We start from the raw sequence: 27,242 nt of genomic DNA on the forward strand, positions 1-27,242 counted from the left end.
AGATCATAGTAATCTCCCGCGCGTGGAAATAACATTTTTGCGTTAATAACCCGCTTTATGTTACTTTACTTTTTTAAGCATATTTTTATGTCATTACTAAAAAAAATACATTAAGTATAAAAGATTGATGATTTTAGATTAGTTTTGTCACAATGGAATGTCGAGTATCGACATCATTCATGTTACTATGTGAGAAACAACACAAGCCGTTGTATGCTTTCCCATTTTATAAATTCATAAAAACCAACAATAACTTACTGTGACGTCGCGGGGGTATTGCACGCCGACACAGGATCAAACACTCAACACCTATCACAACGGCGCAGGAGTATAAAATAAACAACATGGACGGAGTCCAATCATCCTCTACATACCACAGATGTTGTATATGACTAAGTACATTTTATGAAATTGAAATGTCATATATTCTAACACACATGTTTTCCCTTGAAATATAGATGATGACATCGGTTGCATTTGATTTAAAGATTATTTTTGATAGTTGTTTTTCCAAAGTGTTTACAACACTGAATAATTAAAATTATCGCTAATTGTCATATTTTGAAATAAAATACATGAAAAAACCGAACAAAAATAATTGCTACTCTACAGATATTCCAGGTGATTTCTGAATTTCTACAAATTGATATAATGGTTAACAAATAAATATGGTGAGTGGAGTCCCTTGGGGACTAAGTAATGGATTATAAATATATCTATTCAGTGAATTGTGAAGACATATACACACGCGCACCACGCCCTTTCATAATAATAACCGAATATCAACTTGTATGAAATAAGCATCATGTATTATATTTCAACAAGTTTTTTTTTCTGAAATAAAAGTAAATACTATCTAAAATGATCTCAATCGGAAGACTTTATTCGGTACTGTAATATAAGATAATTGAGCAAACTGGGTGTTGACTTATCACGTATTCTTTACACTTTCTTTACAATTTTATGTCAATAAGTAAAGCATACCTTGATGTTATCACGTCATTGAAGTATGAAGCACTTTCGTTTAGCCTTTGGGGACCATAGATCACCCATTGACTCATGTCTACTTTTGATTTGATTTAGTGGTTCAAATAAATACTCACATAACACATTCTCGAAAGACAATCACAGGCCACAAAGGCCGTGGCTATTTAAAGTAAGTTCAATTACTTTAAAACCACACAGGTTATAAATTGGAGAAAACTTAATGCAATACCTAATAGTTCATGTCCGCATTTCGTTGTTAAGGAACTCGTATGATATATGGTGTCAAGCACATAGGAGACAGATAATCTGAAACAGTTTCCATTAAAATCAATTTCCACACCACACAGTAACGTTATAGCACCATTCATAACTCAGATTCACTAGACTCCTTTTTTAATTACGGATAACAACCGTCATTTTCTCCAAACTGTCTTTTTCCACGATCCTTAAAGTTCGAAACCCAAAGCAGTTCCTAATCACATGCTGTTCTCTCCTCATAAAAAGTTCGACATCCTTTCCACTGAGGCTTCTGAAGCATATGGCCAAACTAGCTTTAATTTGGTGTCCAGCATTACGCCCGTTTTGCGGACATCCTGGTACCACTTTGTATGTAAAACCTGTTCTGAGGAAATGTTTAAGCAGGTATTGAATTAGATCGGTACTTCCTTGGAGAGTAAAGACGAAGATATCGGCATTCCTGGAGTTCCTCCCAATCCTCATCTGACAAAGGAGCGGGGGGATCAGTCGGCAAACTAAAGTCACGTGTTAACACAGGAAGAGGTTTCGTGGAATAAATTGGTGGCAACATAATTGGGGGAAGTCGCAGTGGCCGTTCTTGTTTGCGAGATGTCACCTCCTTTTGTTCCGTGCTCGTGTTCACAACTGGTAATTCACGTTCAGTAGGTACTGGCTTTGTACTGTCCATTTTCTCTAGTGATGAAATAAGTGTACCGACATCTCCATTAGGGAACACTATAGATGCTTTCAGTGTTCTGTCGCTGTCCTGTCGCTGAAATTTGGCCACGGCCTTGTTGTCTATATTATTGTTATCAACAGATGTCAGTTTCCGGAGCACTCTCATTTTGAATTCTGTTGGGGAGATGTATTTATGTATAGGAGGTTGGGTCGATTTGCTGTCCGCACTGTGTGCCTTCGGTCTGGCAGTCTCTGTGCTGTCTGAGGTCATAATGAGATTGTCTCTACCTTAATACTGGTGCTGTCTTTATCGCCGAGATAGGAAGGTCTCGGTTAAAGGATTAAGGAGCCCAGTACTTTATCACTGCGAATGTCTGTACCCGTCAAAACGCCGCTCGTCCCGTACCTGTGTGGCCGAGTGTTATCACCTGTGGAGACACAATCGCATAGATCATACACAAGTCAACAATACAAACATGCACCATACAAAGAGGTAGGCTTAAACTCATATAAATACTGACTTTACGACGTATCGTCAATAGAATCACGGGATGAAGAATTAAGTACATGTAAAACATTTTGATAACTCTATGTCCCATTTGCAATGAATAGCTTAACCCACGCGTATTTGTTCGAGTCCATTAAATGCTTAATGCTTAAAAGTAAACAGTAAAATATCGGATGCACTTACCAGTCTAGATTAGGAAAATACATACATGCAACTGTCTATACAAAGTAAACACAAACTGAATAGTCTATCCGCGACCCGGTGCTATACAGTGCCGCACACACTCAATCTACGAAACAGGCTTATACAATGGGCCCTACTTTCATTGGCTATTTAAATTTTACAATCAGACAATCAATCAGAACTTCTACCTTGTCATTATTTGTATATACTTCCATTAAGTTTGGGTCATGGCAGTCGCCCTGGGGATACCCGAACAGCATTACAACAATTAGCCATTGATGCATTGAAAGTGACTATGAAATACACATAAAATGTTCCATTATCAATAAAGTGTTTGTGCAACGTTAAATGTTTACATACACATTTGTGCTTATCATATCATGATATGGAATTATCCACTCGTGTGCATTTCAGCAAGCCTATTATTAATATAAGATATACACTCTGAAATGTTAATCGATTTTCTATTATAACCATCACGTTTTAACTCCATGCTATAATAAGGCTTTGTTAGTACATTGTCAGTTGTATCGTATTTGACCTGAAATGTTTTTTTCAATAAAATTGGAAAGGCCTTGTTGTATGAATATTAAAATGATAATCAAACGTATATGAAATGAAGTGAAACATACTAAATCTAATTTGAATGCTTTTGAAAATGTATTATCAGAATTTATTTTTTCTACAGTCATTCACTGAAATACTGTTAACCAAACATCTTTTGTGTGCAATTTATTTCGTGATAAGTGTAATTTCGCAAATATTTATCTCCGCGAATGTATACCAATTTTACTTTCCGGTATACTTAGTATAGCTAGATATTTACATTTGATATTCAAATTTACGAAAATTAAATTTCGCAAATTTATTTCTATGTAAAAACCGCGAAACTTAGTTGATTTACAGTGATTATTATTGTTAATTTTGATCTAATTTGTTTGTTATATATCCTTATACCTCATTTCCTTAATGCATATGATTACATTGAACTACGAGTAAATTGTCACTTGATTGACATAAGTATACCAATGTAAAATGTCATTGACGTGACATGAAATGAATAAGAGAACACACTAATTATGCTGTACATTTACAACAAATGTTCTTTAACAAAATCCACAATCACTAAGTTGACTATTAAGTCATCACCTCTTCATAAATCTTATCGTGTCAATGGATTTCAACGTTCTTTAACAGTTCATAAGAGTAAACGATTAAAATGGTCATAATTGATTTATGGTAGAACGAGATTACAGAAATACAATATCAGGATATGGTTTGATGTAAGTAAAAGATAAATAGAGGTATGTATAATTTAAGATTATTATAAGGCCTTAGTACTCATTCACCTATACCAAAAGTAGATTGCAGGGTGAAGATTTACTTCAGTTCAATTCAACGTTATAAATAAATGAATTTGGAAGAAGTGACACTTCAAACATAGCTGTCATAATAATTTGACAGCTAATTTTATCTACCTGCATGGCGAAATGAACATATTAAATTTGTCTTGTTTGATGTTTGAGTTGACTAAAACCAATTCTACATCTCTCATATTTGTTTTATGAAGGCACTGCACAGCTCTCTTTGAGCAATTATTGATTATCACAGTTATTTATGTTGACTTCGTAAATAATAAATATCAAATGAACACTTCATCATGGAAATCAGATAAAACATAACCAACCATGTGAAACTGAAGTAAGTAGTTCTTAAAGATATTACAAAATAAGGAAAATGACGATGAAATTTTAATTTCGGTTAGATGATTATAAAAAATTGATTGCGATGAAGTCTTTGATTAACGAAGCACATCGAGCAACTGATAGATAAAATATAAATAATATATATGAAATAACCTTAAGTAAAATAGGAAAATTGTTAATGAAATATTGACAAGTATGAGATAATAAAGAAAAAGTGTCTTTGAAATTAGGCCTTTGATCACTGAAGCGTATATATTAACTGATGGATCTACCTATTGTATATATAATAATCATACATACCTTTTAGAAATTTCCTATACGCAATCAAACACTGTGTAGTGAACACTTTATATATTCTTCAATCAAATGTTTCTCTTTTGTTGAAGATGTAATTAGGTTTGAGGAACGGACTCTGGAACAAGACTTATATAGCCGAGGTATAGGGGAGGGGCTAACCGTTCCGCGTAATAACGATAACTTACCAATAATATAAACAATGTGCAGTTATTTATGATTTGTCAACTTAATGCCGTTTCAAATAAAATTCTAAAGTATTTATTATATTGTTTAGTTATGACACGGTACAAAACAAATTATTTTGGTAGAGATGAATTTATGGATTTAGTTATGGTGTGTATGATAAATTCCAAAAATGTACAAAATATAAAATAAAATGTTATTTTTAAAAGATGCTTTTAATTCGTCAATCTAACTATTCTTTTTGTTCTGAGGGTAGTATTCTAACTGCCGACACGAACAGAGCGGTTCCGTATACACAACACTGATACAATGTACGCAGCAGACTATTGGCCAGTCGGTCATGATCGCTTATATCCAAACAACGTCCTTGTAAGTTCGTCCACCGAGGACGAATATCGATACTTTGTTTAGGACTGCACTGTTTATGTTTGCTGACCCAGGAAATGTTGGCGGAATGCACCATTTTGTTTTTCTGGTGTTGTGCACACATTACATCGTAATTTGTATCTTGATATCGATCCAACATCGAAAATACAGATTATGTTGACTGTTTATGTGTAAGCTTAGCCTTATAGTGCACTAAACTATGCATTCTACTTACAGAAATGTAACACATATAAGAATAGCTGTAGTGTTTTTAAAAGTACAAAATGGTTGACAAATGAATAATGTCAATATAATTACGGAATTTTATCAATAATTTGAAATACTGTGAACCAATTTATTTTCGTGGTGACTTTTAATTTCACGATTTCATGTCCAGGGTGTTTTATGGCGATGGAATTTCGCGATTTGATCTTAAAAGGCTCCAGATAATGTATACTATGTGTCTTTCGCGATTTCTCCGCGAATATGTTTATCAAGCCAAAATATGCAACTCTTGTAAATTACATCTATAATAGAAACAGTCTTTCTTAAGTTTCATTTGCTATGCTGCTATTTCTTGCATCTTGTCAAATTCTATTTCTTGCTTTGATAGTCAATTCTTGCTATTTTGTCTATGCAAAACTAGTTTGCTTTCACATGTTTCTGGCATGCCTTGCTATCTGTTTCAGCATAATTAAACTTAATTGAAGTCCAAGATTATCCCCCAGACGCGATAACAATTACTATATAGAAGTGGTGATCCAGCATAATGAATGAAACACGATTTCTTGTCGATATTGTTTCCTAAACAAGGCAGGATAACTAGGTCACGTCTGATAATGCATTTTTTCAGAATAAATATCGGTTTAATCTCAATATAAATGTAAACTGGTGTATAAGTTAATCACAACATACCTTACTTATCATTTGGTCCAGTTACCTCGACCAGTCTTCTTATATATATGATAATAAGTTAGCTATAAGAATAAATATAACCATTTTCACATTCATGAGCTGCTATATGTTTCGATATTAGTAGTAAAAGAAATAAGGAAAACAGAAAGCTATGTTTCAAAAATAATAGTCAGCGATGCTACCACCAATGAATGGAAATATAAATCAGTAAAATGAATGAAGGTGTGTTATTTATGACATACAGTGTTACTTTATTGTATGTGATTTAACTTCTGTAATCACTTTCCTCAGGGGTGTTGGCGATTTATTCTAATTTATCTTTGGGAGATGAAAATAGTAATTGCGTTTACTCTTCTTAAACCTCTGGTTCTAATATCTTTATATGTTTTTCTTGTGCGATTCATTGTTTTTCTTCTTTCTTGTCTGATTAATGAGGTGTTGTGCTGAATACCGGATTCTCTGTCATTCTAAATTGACAGTTCCAAAACGTGGTTTACGAAAGGACTTAATGTCAATGGATGTGAATTCTAGTAACTCAGAGGACCCATATCGATTCTTGGAGCACTAGATATACCTCTGAGAAGCACCTTTTGTAATATCTTTCCTTTTTAATTACAAATAAAGCAGCCTGTATTGTACTTGAAACCTCCGAATACATCGGAATAGACAGATAGCTCATGTCTTTGTAAATGTAAATACATTGTCTAATTCGATCTGATTAGGAGGGTCACAGTAAGTTATTTGTTAAAGAGAGCTTCTTAATATGTCATATCTGTTGTATCTCAATGTACAAGGATGTGGATATTCTATGATCATTTAAGACAACACACCCACGGTGATTGACTTCCGTGATAGAAGCATATGGTAAATTACATGAATTGAATAGAACAGAGATACAATGTCAGGATCTTTTACTTAAAGTTTCGTTTGAATTGAAGTTTTTTTTGTGGTAGCATTTACAGTGTACTTCGATGAACATCTAAGACAACACACCCAAGGCAAAAACTTCCGTGATAGAAATTCTTACATGGATTTTTAAGACCAAACAGATATACAATGTAATTACCATTCATTTTGGTTTGTTTAAATTGAAATGACTTTGTTGTGGTAGTATTTAAAGTGTGCTTTGACTATTGATAAAATCACTCACCCGATCAGATAACAGGTTCTTTAACAGGTGTGATAACAATCGATTCCGGATTTACATACCAGAAGCATGATTTATTGCTTAGATGAACATTTCCAGTTCCTGGTTTGAATTCAGCAAATGGTTCTGGTTGTGATTTTTTCTCTGACAAAGCCATTTTACAACACACAATGAAAAGACATGTATATTCATATATTCAATGAAACGTTTTAAGTCTAGAAATATAATTTTCACTAATAACATTATCTTTATTATTGTTTCATCGTTAATTCAGTCGTTAAATACTATATCTGATGAGGTAAAAACGGTATAAAGCTAGTATATTAATAATCAGAAATAAAAGGCCAAAATAAATTCAAAGTAAAATAAAAATAAAAATTTCTATGAAATATATATTCAGCCACTATAGGGCCTTCTTCAGTTCAATTATATCTGAAACGTCAATATAAAAGCATGCGTATAAACATAAGCTGTTTTGGTATTATTTTTGTCCAAATACAATAGTATTACAGAATATATAAACATTCTAGGCTCTAGCCCAATTATATCTACATATTGTCTCGTTATGCATTTGCAATTCTCTATATACTTATACTATATACTACATTATTAAAAGATCTTTTTATACATTTTTAACTAGATTGATCCATGCAGAAATCGTTCAACAATCAAGTTATTAAATGTATTTATAGCTTATAAGTTTCATAATAAGGATGATATTTATTGTCATTTAAACAAACATTTTCACTCTGAAGTAAACATATGAGACGCAGAAAAATATACCAGTGTAAACATCTTAGGAACATATACTAATTTTTACCTCAAATTGCATTTAATAAAAAAAAACGCTGCATGCATGCATGATTTGTAATCATGTACATAATATATTGCCTAATTATTTGCAAGAGTCCAGATGTTGTTGAAAAATACTAGGAATACCAGAAGCACTTTAGAGACGAAAAACAATAATACAATAAGTACTCAGCATTGGCGTTCTAGCTTATCCTTTCGAGGCATGTAGTGTGCCGACATAAAGGACTACCAAGTATGTTCATTTGAATGAACGTCATCCAAAGTCAAAGGGCCAAAAATCCAAACATATTTAAAAGATTATTTGTCAAGTTCTTAAATTCATCAATATTGCAGAATTGTGATAAAAGGAATTGCATCAGGTATGCAAATAAAAGTTCATTAACCTGTCATGAAAATTTCCCATTCATTAATTCAGGAACTTCATTATATATGTAAATATCACCCGTCAATGGAACCTGTTTGGTCACTCTAAGTGACTGACCGATAATATTAGGCTTGACCGGAGAAGTACTAACCGAACGCGGATATACGGGCGGAGTGCCACGCACCTGTAATCAGCGGTGTTAACCGTCACGTATATTAACGTAAAATCACTTCACTCGTATGATAATTGATAGGAAAGGTTAATGTTTCCTTACTAGACACGTCATTCAAATTGAACAAAGAACAATGAAACACCTAGCAGGTAGTAAACGTGTGAAAGGTCATTACGTTTCAATTCACTTGTTGGCAAAAGGACCAGCCAAATTTGGGCAAGTAATAAACGTAAGGTATATCTACAGAAGAGTTCAGAACTTGAGTTAGCAGATTGTAATGATTATTCAAAAAAGACCAAGTGCCGTACAATTGAATTCCCTTTAGTCCAGTAGCCCATCAGAAAGAAAATAGAATCCTTTAAAATGGTACAGATTCGGTTAAAATACTTATGAAGCACGTAGAAAAGGGACATGTCATCCGGGTTAAATTGATTTCAGGTTATAACCAATGGGAGAAACATGTTCACAAGGCATTGCAAATTTAGGCTAAACAAACTAAGCAAATTAAGATTTTCTATAATAAGTCTCTATCTTTACTTTCATAAACAACAATCATTTGTCAGAAAGTGTGTAATACTTCCATTTAAAAAGCAACAACGTAAAAGGAAACTTCAGTATCGGTCAAAACAAGGGCGGATGACCAAGTACAATACCCTATTGTGTATTTACTTTCTTGTTCCCTTTGCACTGTATATATTATTGTCAAATATTTTATACACAGTCAAGTTTTCTAGTTAACTGTAACTAGTGTTAAGTGATACAAAAATTAAGTGCAAACTTCGGCAAGGAATAAAGAATCCATTGATTGGAACGTGTGGCGTGTACCACTTAATACAGAATGTGTAATCAAATTCACGCGCCACTTAATTAATCCGAAGGTAAGAGGAAACTGATACTGGCTTTAAACATACGTATGTCTACCCGGCCTGACGTAAGCTAATGGATTTTACGTAAGGCGAACGCCGATAAAATTGGATTGGCTTTTGTGTGTTACCATATACCTATCATGAAATTGTTAATATGTCAGTAAACTTCGTCAATTATTAATCTAATTACGTTTCATTGAATAAACAAACGTTTTAAGTTTGTGCATGACAAGAAGTAATAACATTTAGCTGTTCAAGTGCACTTTAGCATACTTTTGCATTTTTGTCTACACAATTAGTACACCGAAATCAATAACAAGGGAAAGTTATTATGGTCAAGTGTTTTTACAGGCCTTGAATTGATAATCTCTTTATCAGAAAGCATACAAATAGAAAACGGCAAAAATAAACCATTTGATATACTATATGAACGACAACAGTTCCAGTGGAAGCAATGGTCAGTGGTTTAAACTTCATTTGGGTAATTTTTAACAGATTGCAGTGAAAATAAAGTAAATTACAGTTGCAAAATACCGACACTGAAACGTTTGCAATACATCCAAAATCTGTATGCTATTAACTTTTAATTTCCAGACGGCAAATAATCACATGAATAAAACAAGGAAAAGAAGACAAGGTGAACTGTAGATTTCCCAAAAAGAGCCTGTGTGTTTTGATTAAAAATCTAATTCAAATAAAGATCTGTCTATGTCAGATTTGAACATGTGTATTGGTGGTTTAAAAGATATATAATGTCTAATAGGACACGAAGAAAAGACCTGAATTTCTATCGTAAAAAGAAACGGCGTATATCAGTCAGTCTTTTTACATCAAGTTGCATGAGTCGAACTGTGAAGATATCTGTGAATGTTATATATAAGGCCTTACCATATATCACAGAGAAAATCCCTGGAATATCATATAATCTAGAATGTACTTGAATCATAATTTGGAAGTGCAGGAAGTTACCATCCAATGAAAAATAGCTTCAACGTCATACTGACAACCTGAGTTATTTTAGGACAGCCTCCTCGGTATGCAATACATTGCATGCGTAAAGTGCGAGTATGCCTCGTGTTGTATTTGTAGTAATGGAAGCTGTTGCCGATTTTATAGTACTATCGACTGAAACATACCGTCAAAGCCACCGGTCAGCACACCTCACCCGGTCAATTTATGCCGTCAACGGGCGAACCAATATTCCTACTCACTTTCTCAAGAAATACATTGCAAACACCACAGAAATCTTGTAGGAAACATCTGTAACAGTTAAGGAAGATTTACTGGAAGCGACACTTTGAAGAAAATAGCAGACAAACAACGACAGAGAAAAAGAACATCGTCAAAAGAGGATAAATCATCCAGACTACCAAGCAACTGACTACCAAATTACCAGCGTTCTCTTCATGTATAAATCATTGAAACTGTTCTTAATGAATTATTATACATCAGTGTTTATCTGATCTTCCCGTCTCAGAACAAACATTCTTATCACCTATATCTTGCTCTATCAATATAAATAAGAATGTAAATAGAATTGATGCTCAATGTATACAAATAATATATATAAATATATGATGTTATACCGAATAACATAAAACAAATTCCACATGGAAGGTAGTTATAATTGGCACTGGAAATCACTCAATTTCTGTACAAATATTGAGAATTCTTGACATCAAACAGGAAATGGAAACGATAATGACAATAAAACGCCCTACCAGAAACCGTAAACAACTTTGTATTCCTGTTTGTAAGTATGTTTGCTCATTAAACTAGAATAGCTTTCTGGTGAAATAAAGTCTAAGCTTCCAAACAAATGTTTAAGATCTACAAGCAAACATGTCCATTAAATACCATTCTGTAACTTGTTATTGTCGGAGTCGCTTGCTGGTAAATACCATTCACCGAGAGGAATTCCCAAAAGAGATGTGGGCAAAGAGGTCTGTATTCCCCCGCCTATTCAAAGGATGAAAATGACACAATAGATTGAATTGTTTCATATTTAAGACGGTTGTTGAAGCAAAGGTCAATGTCACTAATGAATGGATTTCTTATATAATTTATACTCGTGAAAATAAACAAAAAATACGCCAGTATCAAATTTAATGATGTTAAAAAGTACATTCTTTGTAACTTAAAACATAAGGTAGATGTGTAAAATCATTCAATAAATATAATACATTTACGATTTGATAAAACAACGTATAAGTATATCACCATGACACGAGTCTTGCATTTAGAAATTCTAATATTAGAAGAAAATATGGAATATTCTGAACTAACATCGTTATATAGAAATGCGTTGAATGCTCACAAATCAAAACCATATTAATGTTGTCTATTAATAGAAATATTTGCAATCTATAACACAAAGAAACTATAAAATGAGAAATGAGCATATTGTTAGTAATATAACTTAGTTCAAGCTGATATATCTAGATGGGCGTTAACGTTTGAGTCCTAAGTGTCAGGCAGCATATTCCCCTTATAATTCATATTTAATGGTTGTCGGAAGTTTATCTGGTGCTTTCGTTTTAACGACTTGGATGGATTAATACTTTTCACCATTAACATGCCTATATCACGTTTAAAGACTCTTTTTATTTATATGTACCTAGTTCCGAGTTCCAAAATTTTTTATTTTTATTTTTTTCTGGCTATTTTAAGATATTTTTTTTTATATTCTATGTTCCGAGTTCTAAGTTAAAAGTGTTAAATAAGTTATTTCCTGGAAGGTAATATCAACTCGGATTTATTTACTTAGATATAGCTGAGGTATTTGAAGGTAAATAAAGTAAAGCTCAAGAATTTTTATTTATTTATTCTCGTACTTTGTACATAAGGTAACGATGTTGATTTTAGAGACATTTTGTTTGAGTTGAACACTTATTTTAACTTTTAAGTTTGTATCGATTTCAATCATTGCCTTTTATGTTTGTATTTGAGGTTGTCAACCGCTATGATGTCAACAAGTTGGATTCATGCTAAAACTAGTACTAACAATATAATAATTTCCAATAGATGTACTTTCATTCATTCGATCTTTCATTCAAAAAACATTCGTCTATAAAATCATTTATCCGTCCATCAATATATTCTTATTCATTCACTCACTCGTCGTGTCTATTACTTCCAGTGCATTTTATTTATCTTTATTTCAATATATTAACACTTGACACTGACATGGACTCAATAACCATGCTTTCTAGTATTATCATTATCAGTGTATAATGTTAGCACAACACGCGCTGCGATTCTATTGTTATGTGAATAGTCGATGGCGTAACAAAGTGGGGTCATGACCCCACTTTTGGCGGGAACATATGAATGACTCGATTCCAATCAGCTGTTCAATCGAATTCGTTGACGGTGACGGGAGAGAAAAAAATATGGGTATTTTAATAAAAAAAAATATGCAACTGCCGCGGGAAAAAAATAATATTCATTTACTTTAAAAACTATAAATATAAGGAATCGATGTTTATTTTGTTGAGGTTATGAGGGTATAATATTTTATATTAATGATAATGGACCACGTCATCTTCGCAGGGGTTACATAATTTACACGTGCTCCATTATCATTATACCCTCATAACCTCAACAAAATAAACATATATCCCTTAAAGGCTCACTACCTTTCCGAAACGGCTTTTAGTTTCTAAAATGGGAAAGTAAAACGAGATCGATATTTTTGTATAGTCGCTAAAGTTATTAACTTACCGTTAATACTACACGTGTCATCACATTCTAAACAATTTTATTAAAATAAATAAAATGTTAATTTTCATAACGCGGGTCGTCTAATGTTTCCCGCCGTCGTCCTAATTACCGCGCGGTAGTTGACTATCACTGCGGCAGACGGTAAAACAGCGAAATGACCCTCCACTGTTATCAAACATTACGCAGGAAATCTTGCATATGTTTAAGGATTGATTGTCAATTTTGTTGCTTGCATTGACTGATGAAGAAAGTTAATCTCGTGCAAATGAAGTGAACTGCGAAGCAGTTCATGTAACATTTGCACGAGATTAACTTTCTTCATCAGTCAATGCAAGCAACAAAATTGATAATCAATCCTTATATTTACGTTAACCAATTTAAATATCCCGCTTTTGAAAAAAGTCAAATTATATGTATTCGGTATAAGATCATTATACAATTTGCAACATTGTACCAGTTATCGTACATGTATGTACAGCTACGGAACAGCCGCCAGTCAGTTCTTTTCGTCACCAAGGCAACATAAAATGTAGTTCCGAAAATAACTTCATTCTTTGCCCGTTGTTACAATTAAAAACGGCGATTTTGAAATATTGTTTTTATGTACAAGAATTAATGGCTTAAATTTTATCATAAAAACATGATCATGTAACTTCAAATAAAAAAAATACTGCGCAGTACTAGCAGTGCAGTCAACGTGTAATCCGGTTGCTCGATTTAGCAGGGGTCCGGTTTTGAAGAAAATGACGATTGTGGTGAAAATGCTGAATAGGACCTAGTTGGTATCTAAACATAATCAAATCTTTTAAAAATCAATTGCGATTGTTGTGGAATGTACCTGAATGTTGTATTTCCGTCTGGTAATTGTTTGTAGCTGGCAGTTAAATGTTTATTAACTAAACCTGTTGTGAAATCCAACCCCTGTGTCTATGGTATGCGATGCAGTCCAAGAACCATGCTTCAGGGGCTCAATAAAACGTGTTAAAATGTGGGATTTAGTCGCAGATCACTGGAAGACTTGTGTGTTATTCTTGAAATGTGATAACTTCTCTGTCAACTGGAGTTTTAGGATTAAAATTCTGTATAAAGTAAGTAGAGAAACATTGATTTGAAATGTTGGTGGTTTCCAACGACCCTCGAATGCCGTGGGTTTTGACACTCTCAGAATCGTTTCGTTAGGCTTATGTCACTGAAATCAGCCTGTTTGGTATTTGAGCGTATTTTTATGGAATCTATCGTTTCTAAGCTTACATGTATGTCACCGTTTCGCATATAGATCTATATATTGTACACATTATCCTAACTATTTGCGTTCGATTATGGATGTACACCTCTGAGAAGTCAAAATTTTCTTGTATTAAACTTTTTTTCTCATATGGATTTTTGGAAAAAGGAGTTCGTACCATAAAAGAAAATGGAAGAAAAAACATATGTCCGTGTGCTCGTTTTTGAGCTTTTGTCACTCAAAGACACCCAGTTGACAAAATATTGGATTTTATGGGAATTTTGCCGTTTTGGCCATATGAGTTAGAGATTAAAGCCATAATTTCTTAATGAGGTGTTTGATATGTATGAATGTTTGTAGAATTCATTTTCTAGTAGTCTTCTTTAAAAATATACCAGTTTTGATCAAATAGACTAATATTTTTTCTCAGAATAACAACATATGCTACCCCTACCCCTTAATTTTGTGCAACAAAATGCACCATTTCAGCCATTTTTGCCAAATTTAACCCATTATAGAAAAAGTTCTGGTATTAAACTTTTGTTATTATTTTGCATATCAATAGGGAAACGGTTGTTCTTTCTAAATAAGGAAGAAAAATTGTGAGTCCGTGTGCTTACTTTTTTGCCCCATTTGAATTTTTGTTATTTTTCAGTATTTTAGAGTAAAAAATAAAAGTGCCCAAATTACCATTAAATGTAAAAATAAAGTCACAAAAGTGTATTGTTTCACATATTAATGCTCAATATTTTAATAACTACGAACCTAGTAACGATTTGCAGCAAATTTTAGCTAAATACAGCTAAAAATGCTGGCGCAGTAATGATTTAAGTAAAAACAATTTCAGTAAAAAATGTTAAAACTGTGGCTCTACTTGAAGCGAAAAAAGACACAATTTCAAAATGGCCGCCAAATGGGTCATTTCTTAAAATCCCCGTTTAAAAAAATCTACTAAAAATAGAAATGTAATTTTTTGACAAAATTTGCATCTGGCAACTTGCTACAGATACTGATAAATTATATTTGAAAATCTCATAACTTCTTTGATCTATGTTGAAACGAGACTTCAATGGGACTGAAACCTCAGAAGAATACATCCTTATGCCTACTTCGATGAGTGATGAACATCGCTGCGCTCAATAGCCTATGTTCAGCATTTTCCGGGGCTTGAGCCTAAGTCATCGTTTCTTCAAAATACGTGTAAAATATCTGTAATATCATATTACTAACAATTTCTAATATCACTTTTTCAAACATTTCTGTCTGTGTTTCTAAATGTACAGCGATAGGCCACATCCCAGAAAGTTCATTCAAAACTGAAGCGGCGTAAAACTACAGAGCTCTGTAGGTTAAAATGTAAACAATGTCAAAATGTATTCTCACGCCGGTCAGAGGTCAGCGCGTGACCAAGCATCTTCATTGGGAAATGAAGTGATCGGAGTTTACTAGTTTCATTGAGGCGGAGCGAAGTGAAAATGTAAATATTTGGTGTTGTAACCTCATCTTAGGCCATTGGTATATATTTTCTGATGTTATTAATGTTTTTAAGAAACCTTTATGTTTTCCTGCGGAAAGGTAGTGGGCCTTTAAATTATTTTCTATATTGTACGAAATTGTTTCCGCTGTTACTATCAATTGAAACTGTAATTGACGTCAATTGAAATGAATTTACCCGATAGGTTTTATTTGTTTATTTCATTAATTTCTTTTGTAAATATTTTCAAACAAACAAGTAAACAGTGTTTTGTTTTAAATATTAAACAATTTCTTTGGAACATTGACGTTCGAAGACCGATGTCTATTATGACAGCATAACAATTAAAACAATATATTCAAAGTAACAATGGACTATCAACACTGACTAATTAGTTGGATTGTATCCAGTGAATACTTTATATGATATATATCATTTACAATGCTTATCAAGACAAATATACACAAAGGCCATTTAAAACAATATATATATATATATGTCTTTCAATGTGTTATTGTGGGGTTCCGATCACTTACGATTTCTACACCCCTGGACTATCTCATAGTGAAATTGAAGGCAGCTCAGCTGAAAACATTTGACCAATCACAGGCTAGCAAACATTTCCTTTGAAGACTACAGAGAGAGCGACGCCTAACATCAAAACCACACAGTCAACCACAGTGTACCGTTATACGGCTCTTTTGATGTACATCAAAGGACTAAATTACCTGTTCTGTTCTGTTGCCTCCAGTTTTACGATGAGATAGTCCAGGGGTGTAGAGATCGTAAGTGATCGGAACCCCTGGAGTATCGAGGATATATATATGTCTTTCAATGTGTTATTGTGGGGTTGTACCTGGATTGCTGAAGTATACAAGAAATCATTTATAAGTTTATCGTGATCTTTATTGCTCGGCGATGTTTCAAGAGTGACAATGTAATCATAATATTCATTTACAGTATAGAGAGTGTTAATTAATGATAGTTGGAGATACATAGCATTTAACGCTTAGATTGGAAATCAAAACAAACATACATAATGTGTAACGCTTAGACATTAATAAACAATACATTTAAAGAATCGGGTTTGAGTGAATACATGACAGTTCTTGTGTTTATATACATCCCATCCTAACAGCGCGCTAAACTTAAGGTTCATGTAATGGCTTTAACCAGTGATATTTTGCAAGCCTAAAACGCATTAATGTGCTGCTATTGAACAGAACTAATTTCATTAATTGTTGGTATATACCCTGGCTAACTGTCAGTCTTACTGTTGATAAGTAATTTGTGAAGCTGCTTGTAAATTTCAGTAAAATAAGAGAAAAATGTATATTTCTGAAGAAGACATAGAACTCGTGTGAATTGCATTGATGGCACCAAATAAACATGCTATCGTGTTCAGTAGTGACTATGCCAGGTACTCCAACAGTTTGTTTGGCAAAATCGGACCAGCGAATAGCGCAGGAGCCTATTGTTGTAAATGCAAATGGCTGCTTTAAATGGCGGATCACAAATATAGCATATAAGAAGACATTTTAATTGATACAAGTGCTCTTATATACACTATAAGGTACTCTGAACATGACAAGAAGAATATTTACGAAAAAAATAGTTAAAATGTGGACTTTGAGGCTCTTTCCGGAAATTTGCATTTTTCGCCCCAAACAGATTGTTTGAACTATTTTTTTCGTGAAGAGTCTTCTTGTTATGTTCAGAGTACCTTATGGTGTCTATAAAAACATTTGTATCAATTGAGATGGCTTCTTATATGCGATAATTTTGATCCGCCATTTATAGCAGCCATTTGCATTTACTACACTAGGCTCCTGCGCTATTTGCTGGTCCGATTTTGCCTAACAAACTGTTGGAGTACCTGGCATTATATTCACAACTGAACACGATGGCATGATTATTTGGTTCCATCAATGCAGTTCACACGAGTTCTATGTCTTCTCCAGAAATATACATTTTTTCATATTTTACTGTATTTTACATGCAGCTTCACAAATTACATATCACAGTAAGACTGACAGTTAGCCAGGGTATATACCAACAATTAATGAAATTAGTTCTGTTCAATTGCAGCACAGTAATGAGTTTTTAGGCTTGCAAAATATCACTGTTTAAAGCCATTACATGAACCTTAAATTGATACCAGTAACGCTCCGTCAGAATGGATTGCATTTCCCCGACAAATTCTCGGGGTAGAAACTATACAATAAGTGCAGACATATACAATTAAATTATCAGTCATCGTATACTCCCTTATAAATGTTTTAGACTGTAATTTAAGTTGAATTGATGTGGAAAATGTTGTTTTATTCTCTGCAAAGTCTTCAAAACTTAACCGGAAATCAGCAAAGCAATTATAAAATTGGAACCAAAAGGAATAAGATTTCCGGATAAAAACTAAATTCAGGCTTTTGGAAGAATTCCGTAAAATAGTCAACTAAACATTAGCGATTATAATGTACTGATAAATTATTTAATGGTTCAGTGATAGATGATTATTTACGTATTTTACTCAGTAAATATATCAAATATATTAAAAAATAATCATTTAGATAAAAGCAATTCTGAAGTTGGAGACATAAAAATAACTCCTATTATCAGAAACATATATACATAATCTCTAGGAATACATTATCTCCTAAATAAGGAAGTACAGTTACGATATATATATATATATATATCTATGTGAGAAAAAAAAATAAGTTGTTGATCAGGGAAATTAATCTATTAGTGAAATATGCTTTATATACATTTGTACATAAAATTGTTTACCAGCAATTGGTTATAAAACATTTCTATATTTAAAAAAAAAAAAAAAAAAAAAATATTGAACGGTAAAAGTTCATAAAAATGTAATAAAAATACATTCAAAGTTTGACTCACCTGAAGTATACAAGAAATCCTTTTTAAGTTTTTCGTGATCTTTATTGCTCGGCGATGTTTCAAGAGTGACCCAACACCGAACATCAGACATCTTGTATATCCCAAACATGAGATTAACGATTTAGCCAATGAAATATCTTGTTTAGATTCTTTCTTAATTATGATGACCAATCAAAGATGATGTATTAATTGGTCAACCGTTCTGCCCATGCGTCAGGTCCCTTGCTCACGTGTCTCAGTGGCGCAGGTCTTGCAGTGAAATAATCCTATTGCGCCTATCGCCAATAATTATATCTATTATTCAAGCAACTCTGTCTGACAGCAATTAAGTCCAATTCAAAGTCTGTTGGTTCGACATAACTGTTACCAATTAATTCATTCCGGAATGTTAGCGGTAACAATAATCTTTACAAATTTCGAGTAAGGAACATGTGTCAGCCGGCTAGATTGCATTTTATTTGTGATTTATCTAATCTAGTCTTTACATCCTACAAATCCTATTTTCTTTGTTGTTTACAGCTTACTGCCAAACTGGCTTTGGAATTACACAATTCCTACTCTTACAGAATTTGAGAATTATTTGAGAAACGTTTATTTTCTGAACATAGTAATATTTTAAAATAAAATTTAACTATCAATTTATTGACCATGTTTAGCTAGAATAACTTCAACTTAAAATACGGCGTGATATATCTATTATAAAGTTATGTTGATGGCTTAATGACAAATAGAACAAATTAATTAATTAACACCGAACTTGTTTTGATAGTCGTGTTTTCTGGTACGCTTTTCGAGCATGGTACGATTTGACACAATTTCTACTGTGTTCGTCTTGAATCATACCAAACATGTTTACTGTATATTTGGGATATGATGTAAGTATGCCACATCTCTTTCCAAACCAACATTTGACGATCACCAAATATGTTGACATAGGTATCTGGTTCTATATTCAGGGAATAATTGAATAATGACACATTATTTGATTGTCTCTCGTTCTGAAACACAATACTATGTCAACTCAACGCATTAACATTTTTATCTTCTATCTTCTATCATACCCCGCACAAAATACAGATATCACAAATTTACCAGTTTAACGAATGCGTCAACTTTTCATGACTTGTCCATGATACAATTAAATTAGTTTAAGATGGGTTTCCGTGTAATTATTCCCGTGAATATGCGCTATTTTTTTATTCTCCACAAACAAATTTCATTTTTTATTGTACATATATTATATTTATATTAGTTTTGTGTTAACATTGTAAAATAATATTGCGAGGAAATGCTATTTTACGATTACTTTACTAAGTACGTGTTTTGTGTGTATCGTTTAGGGCGTGTTAGAGTAGGTATACTTTGACCAAATAAAAGTAACTACATCAACATCATGCTAAAGAATACTTGAAACACTAAATGTTGTTAAATGGCGTGCAAGCAAACATAACACTTATATAAAACTATGAGAGTATGTGTATATCTGATTGTACCCGTGCGACCTGTATACCTGGATAAACAAATCTCTTGCCGTACAGGTATGCCCTAATTTAACCCCATTTGACCTTCTACCTGAATAAGGTCATTGTGTTTATGTCACGTGAGCCATATGCCCGATTAATTTTTTCCAGATATAACATTAATTTTCCTCCGCAGCCAGTATCGATTTGTAATGCTGTGTGTCAACTAAGTTGCACTTATTGGCTTTAGTTCAGGCTGAGAGAGACAAAATCAGTTGTGTAATTAATGATGTGAACGATTTTTCATTTTGTAATTATTAAATTTTTAACAGAAAAGGACAAGTCTTTTTAGCAAACTCATAACATTACATATAATACGTACACGCATATCAATGTAATACGCGTCCAGTCAGAATAACGTATTATAAGACACAAAACCTTCCACCTCTGGGTTTCGAGTTCGAATCCCATATGAGGTATTTGCCAGGTACTGACGGTTGTCGGTGATTTTTCTCCAGGTACTCTGACTTTGCTCCACCAGCAAACCTGGCACGTCCTAAAATGACCTTGGCTGTTACATGTGGTGTTCCTTGTTCCAGTGCCATGCACCAGTCCCATTAATGCAAAATAAAATCTGAGAACCAGTTAATAATGCAGCAACACTGATCCGATGTTGCATAACGGAAGCAAATACTTATACTCAGATTGACCCAACGTGCTTTTGATTACTGAGTTCACAGTGTCTGTGTACAATGTATGAGTGGTAGAAATACAATGCCTGGTGATCCATACTGACTTTTATTTCTCCCATACTTCACAAGAAGATCCCGTGGTTGCTAGAGAAATTTTACAGGGGTAAGGAAAAGACAGCTCACACGCGCTTGACAACGACGTCATAGATACATGCGGAGATTATTGTCGAGGACGTCATCAATTTTACAGCATTGCGACTTTTCTCTGATGTCGACGCTATAAAATAATTCCTGATCTTAGGTTTTTTTTTTCAAAAACGGGAGAAAAATAATCAAATGTGTCTGTCAAGTGGACAGGGATATTTCAAATAGAGTGAAAGACTTTTTTTTGGCCCAAGGGTTGCCATCAAAAATCTTTCGCAAGGGGCTGATATATCCCTGTCCACTTGACAGACACATATAAGGTTCTAGTAAGAAAGAAGCAGAGTACTCATCATTCTTCACATAAAAGAAAGATCGAACTGTTTGGAAAGTATCGAATATCTTACCAAGCAAGTAAATACAACTATGTGTACTATTTCCTAGGAAATGAGGCATGTTGTGAGGATAAAATGAAATACTGTACATTGTAAAACTAGAAACTGTAAAACTAGAAATTCAACAAAACAAAGGAGAGAACAACAAAAATAGAAAATATATCAAAACGTTTCACGAAATAGGAAAGGTTATAAACAGAGGCCATCTAATTATATCTCTCAACACAAATTAAATAGACAACGAATCTAGCAAGAAATGTTTCATTTTGAAGTCAAATCTATGTCACATTTATTTTATTTATTTATATTTATTTTCGGTAATGTCCTAGATCAAATTTGGCTATGCTATAATGATACAATAAAAATATAAAAACAAAATTTATCAAAAGGAAAATACACAAAGTTATGTACCACAAAAATGCAAAAAGTATTGAGCATTTTAGTTTTTATTGATTGTGAATAATATTTATTTATTTATTTTTAGTTTCAGTCCTGAAAAGCCATCGGACATACGAACGTGCAGACCCAGATTATTAAGTGTCCATTCAGTCGTTACGACTGGTTGACCACGAGAAAAGAAAAAGAAAAAAGAAAAAAGGGTACGATGCAGTTGACTATTATCGCATATTAAAACAATATGATTGAACTGAAAATACAGTGGATCGCTTTAAAATCCTTCAAAGGGTACAAGGAAAATCAAAGCTATGTTTTGAAAAGGAAATGTGATGTTTCAATTTTGAAACACAAACTTAATGAGAATCGTAATGATGACAAGCTAAGTATGAACGGTGATTTAAACCGGAAGACAATCGGACCACAAAGATTTGTATTAGATTTTCGCTGAACCGGAGGTGACTATTTCTCTGCATGACATCCACAACCACATCTTACAATAAAGCAAGCCTACGCTAAAGACCAAAATAGTAAGTAGCTTGTATCGCAACCATCAATAATCTATTGAAATGGTTCAGAATTGATTTTGATATTTAGAAATGTTCTTCTTTTCTAGATTTATTAAAAACATCAAGTTAAAAAGTCGTTTTTCTTAATCATTCACATTATTGCTTATTTTTTAAATCAATACGAAACGGTATTCTCATTATACAACATATGTAGGAAGGGAGATAACTCATTTTAGAAATATGGGCATTTGAATAATTCTGCCATTTAACGATCGCATCTCTATAATTCTGCCATTTAACGATAAAGTATTGGATTTTTTTAATGCCGCATAAATTGTTGATAAAGGTTTTCAACAATACTGAAATTTTATATTGCTTAAAATGATATAGGGTAAATATTCGGGGTAATTATTGTACTGTAGAAATGGTACCTTGAACCCCATAGATAAATTATCTTCTTTTAATTTCTGTTCTTCTTGTGACACAAAGCAGACCAATACTTCGTGTACATATTTTAAAGTTATCAAACCACTTTTCCTGTGGACATTTGATTGAAGAAGAGTTGCATTATTAAATTTCTCTCCAGAAGGTAAAATAAACTTGCTACCTCAAACGTAAAGCGTTGTTGACGGACAAAGATTCGATTCGGCAAAGCTGAAATACATCCCTAACCTATGTTTAAATACATATTGGCAGTAACATGGATGAAAACGGTAGTTTGCGTGTCTCCTTATCTATTTTTTTTTTAAATTTATAAACTTATATTGTTTTCTTTGATTTCATACTAAATATATAAATCTGCCTTTCTGATAGGCCGATTAAAATTTGGAGATTAGGGAATAATAGAATCTTACATGGGCCTGTCAGGTGGACAGGGATATCTCAACCCGAGTAAAAGATTTTGGCTGGTCAACCCGGGGCTTGCTGAGGTTTGATGGTCAAAATCTTTCACGAGGGTTGAGATAATCCTGTCTACCTGACAGGCCCATGTTGGATTTTTTTTTCTCCCATACTTGAGAGAAATGGTGAAAATTCAGTTGATGGGAACGTCGCTGTGCGTAAAAATGGTCGCCGTATGTATTGATAACGTAACTGTCTAGCGCGTGTGATCTGTCTTTTCCCTACCCCGGTAAAAGACAGAGTTTTCTTTCATACCTACGGGTGTAATACTGGCTGGTCTAGGGCAATACTAGAACGAATAATCATACCCTGCCTCCACTCCGGTTCCCGGCAGTGTATGTATTCCACCCCGTTGCCGCTAGTGTTACAAGCCCCGATGTGATCCACATCGGGCACTTTGACACTGATAAAAATATATTTTTCGGGTATTATCCTTATGTAACTGTATTGTTCTGACAACTATGATCAATATTCAATTCACAAACCTTTCGATTATAATCTTTCATCAACTATTAGTGGTAAAATCCAAGGCAAACACAACACATGTATAATTCTGTTCAAATACGCCGCCATGTTTGATTTACCGGAAACCGTGACGAAATGAAACACTCAACAGGTAAAATATGTTTAAAAGTTTTAAAAAGCCAGCAAACTAATAATAACTATGGTGAAACTGAACAAATGTAACTATTATTAAGAATTAAGCAAAAAAGAATTTTTAAAGTTCATGTTAAAATCTTTGTAACATTTATTTCTTTCGTAGTGAAAATTTGTAGGTCATTCCATATATGGTACTAGGTGCCATATTTGGAACGCGAGACTTTCTAACGAGAAGCATCATGGCGGCCAAGTGAGCCGTATCGGAGATGTGAGCCATTCAAAAGTGATTCAAAACATAATTTCGACATGGAGGTGGGTAAATAAATAATCATTTTATGTAAAAAAATGTTTGATATTGTTGAATTTAATTAAAAAATTACATGACACACATGAAATGCAACATTTTCACCGGTGGATGTTTTGCAACACTACGGGCAATGGGACGGAATCGTAGCTCTGACGACGACCATCTGTCAGAAATCTTCCGTCCGTCGTTCAGAGATACGTCATCGCAGCTAGGGCAATACACTCATGTCGCCTGAGGCTGTATTACATGGCTACCCATGTAATAAAGCCACGTGACGTCACGGCGTTAACAAAATCTCTATTTCCTCGGTAAAATTTAAGCATTTTTTTTCACAATTATGACAGGTTTTACTATAAAAAAATGCAAACAACGGAATTTATGTTGAAAATATCACGTAATTTTACATGTATGGGAAATTGACTTCCAGTCGTGGATTTCTTCGAATTTATTTAAAAATGGTGGGATATCATAGTTGTAAAATTGCAATAACACGTTGAGGTATGAAAGAAAAATACTCTTTCATAAGTGGATATGAAGGATAGGGATATTCTACCCTCGGGATCACAAAATGTAGCAAAACCCTCGGAAGCCTAGGGTTTTTCTACATTTTGTGACCCTCGGGTAGAATATCCGGGATCCCTATCCTTCATATCCACATATGAAAGAGTCTTATATTATCTCTTCCCTAGCAACCGCGGGATAACTCTGTCAAGTATGGGATGAAACATTCCATTGGACAATATATCGAATCGTACGTGTAAATGTATCATATTTTATCAAGTAGTAATGATAATTAATTATAAACATTGATGTCATTATTTGTTATCTTTGAAACCATTTGTGAGAACCCGCTACGCGGATTCACGGAGTTTGCAAACATAATTTCATTCACACCCTGGTACAATTTATTTAAAAAGAATGACTTGAACAACGCTTAAATAAACTGAAAATGTTTCGTGATGATAACAAAGATGACCGCTTTGTAGCTTATTTGTAATTATTTAGTTATTTCTTGTGAATGATAATGTTCTCTACATAGATGGTGGAAAGTCCTTGATGTAAATTTGCTGAGTTATCAGCTGTAAGATTTTATGGATACCGATACTATGGCGTATGCCTACCATTATGGTGACATTATTATTTATGGCAGATACTGATACTTGTGGAATATGGATGACCTTTTCTTCATAGATTTATTGTTGCTTATCCTACTTTTATAGGAATATAAGGATATAAATGATGTTTTGGGAATGAACTGTTCTTATGCTGAAATTGATACATTGCAGCCGATATGTTCAATATGTGATATACAACTGTAATGAAATACTTTTTATATGCATTTAATGTCATTTATGTGATGTATGTCTTCTTAACTGGTCCATTCTGATGTCATTATTAACTTTTTCGATATGTTTCAAATACTTAGGCAGTGAATGTTCGAAAAGGTATCTCGTACGTCTATGAAGGATGTGCATTTTAATGTGATATATATATAAGATTAGATAATGTAGTGTTTTAAAATGTCTGACGCTTTAATGGAATATGTCTTCTTTTCGAACATTTAGTTTATTTCGTTCATCACAAAACTTACATACTAAGCTCATAGTTCGTCTTTGTATATTACAGAGTTAGCTCCCCTGCGGATAGGTATGCATTGTGACATTGTTATTTTGTGAGCGCAATTCACGTCGTTTTTCTCCAAAAATTATGACGTTTCGCTCGCAAACACATGACGTCAGAATCAATACCTACCTTCAAGTGCAGATAACTCTGTAATAAACAAATGCAGAATAATTTCAATGAAGACATCCTTTAATAGAATATCATAGATTATGATACTTGTTGTATCATCTAAATCAGCCCCAATATTTGACATATTTTATGATAAGCGACCCTTTGTTAACTTTCACTATTTAAGGAAGTCATGTAGATGTTGTCCTTCACATGGATGAGGTGTTTCTAAACATTTTCTTCATGTTATAGATTCAAAAAAATAAAATTGTAATTGACATAACCAGTGGACTTAATGGGAGATAATTCGATGACTATTACAAAATGAAAATCGAAGGTCGATGCTTGATGTCTGTTTTACGACTGGTGAGTACATAGCACTATATGTTATAATGTGCCGCAAATACCCCCATTACACTTCTCTTTGCCTGTGAACTGGTTATATATGTGCGAGAGTCTTTGCACCTCCCGTCTGGATTTAATGCCGCATTAGGTTTCTAGAGGTTGCCTTTTTTCGGTTTTGTCATGCGTCTTGTGATAATAAAAAATGGAAAAAGAAAAACTTTAGTTATTTTATAGCGCAATGTCACTGAACTATACTGCTAACAAAACTTCATATTTTGATTAATGTGATAAAAGAAAAAAACGGAAAAGTCTTCTACACAACGAATTTCCATAGCAGCAATTCTTTATTACCGTCTTATTCAAAAGTATCTATAATGTTGATTGATCTTCGTTCTATACACTGCAATACATATCCAATGTTATATGGCCTGTCATTTAACTTTGCTTTCATTTTAAAATCGGTCCCTTCCTTTTCAACTTCCTTTTGTGAAGACATGTTGAACATCATTCATTTGAAATACAATTTTCAGCCTTGAAATTTACATGAAAATATCGTTCATGTGTAGAACTGTACACATTTGAACAAGGTGTGTTTGAAAACGAATACTACATTCAATGTGACTGATATAAAACATACACATTTAGCTGCAGTGCAGTCTCATTAAGACCATTAATTTATTCTGGGTACTTGAATGGTTTGGTGTATTGAGCTCGTGAATTTTTAACAGGTAAGTCGTGTCCTTGAATGCATGACGTATCAATCAATACTACAACATGTTTATATGGAAAAAAGGTTTATGGTTTATTTTGCTTTGTCTCCTTATGGTGTCTTCATGTCAATCCACTACAAAACTAACATAGCTAACTCTGCAGTTTTTTCATTGTTTTCCGCTTTTATTGTTGCTGGTGTTTATAATGTTATAAATGTTGCTTCTGCTACAGCTACTGATGTTGATGGTGATATGAATGTTGCTTCTGCTACAGTTTCTGGCGTTAATGGTGATATGAATGTTGTATTTCTACAACT

General features: G+C 33.4%; 1 protein-coding gene across 2 annotated transcripts; it reads right to left on the minus strand.

Annotated features, from left to right (window-relative positions):
- Positions 1-209: 209 nt before the first annotated feature.
- LOC138335250 (uncharacterized) lies at positions 210-4,732 on the minus strand. 2 transcript variants are annotated; one of them, XM_069284241.1, is made up of 2 exons: positions 4,600-4,732; positions 210-2,330 (listed from the first exon to the last, which is right to left on the minus strand). In XM_069284241.1, exon 2 carries the CDS (start codon positions 2,171-2,173, stop codon positions 1,622-1,624), a length of 552 nt encoding a protein of 183 aa, XP_069140342.1. In that variant the 5' UTR covers positions 2,174-2,330; positions 4,600-4,732; the 3' UTR covers positions 210-1,621. The 2 variants fall into 2 exon arrangements, with proteins under 2 accessions (XP_069140342.1, XP_069140343.1); XM_069284242.1 differs by lacking the exon at positions 4,600-4,732 and adding an exon at positions 2,594-2,696.
- Positions 4,733-27,242: the final 22,510 nt, after the last annotated feature.

The sequence above is a fragment of the Argopecten irradians genome, chromosome 11, assembly GCF_041381155.1.
Source record: "Argopecten irradians isolate NY chromosome 11, Ai_NY, whole genome shotgun sequence".
NCBI classification, from domain to species: Eukaryota; Metazoa; Mollusca; class Bivalvia; order Pectinida; family Pectinidae; genus Argopecten; species Argopecten irradians.

Bases quoted from the DNA above. Each gene is read 5' to 3' on its own strand.
- LOC138335250 (XM_069284241.1), bottom strand. From the start codon at position 2,173: ATGACCTCAGACAGCACAGAGACTGCCAGACCGAAGGCACACAGTGCG.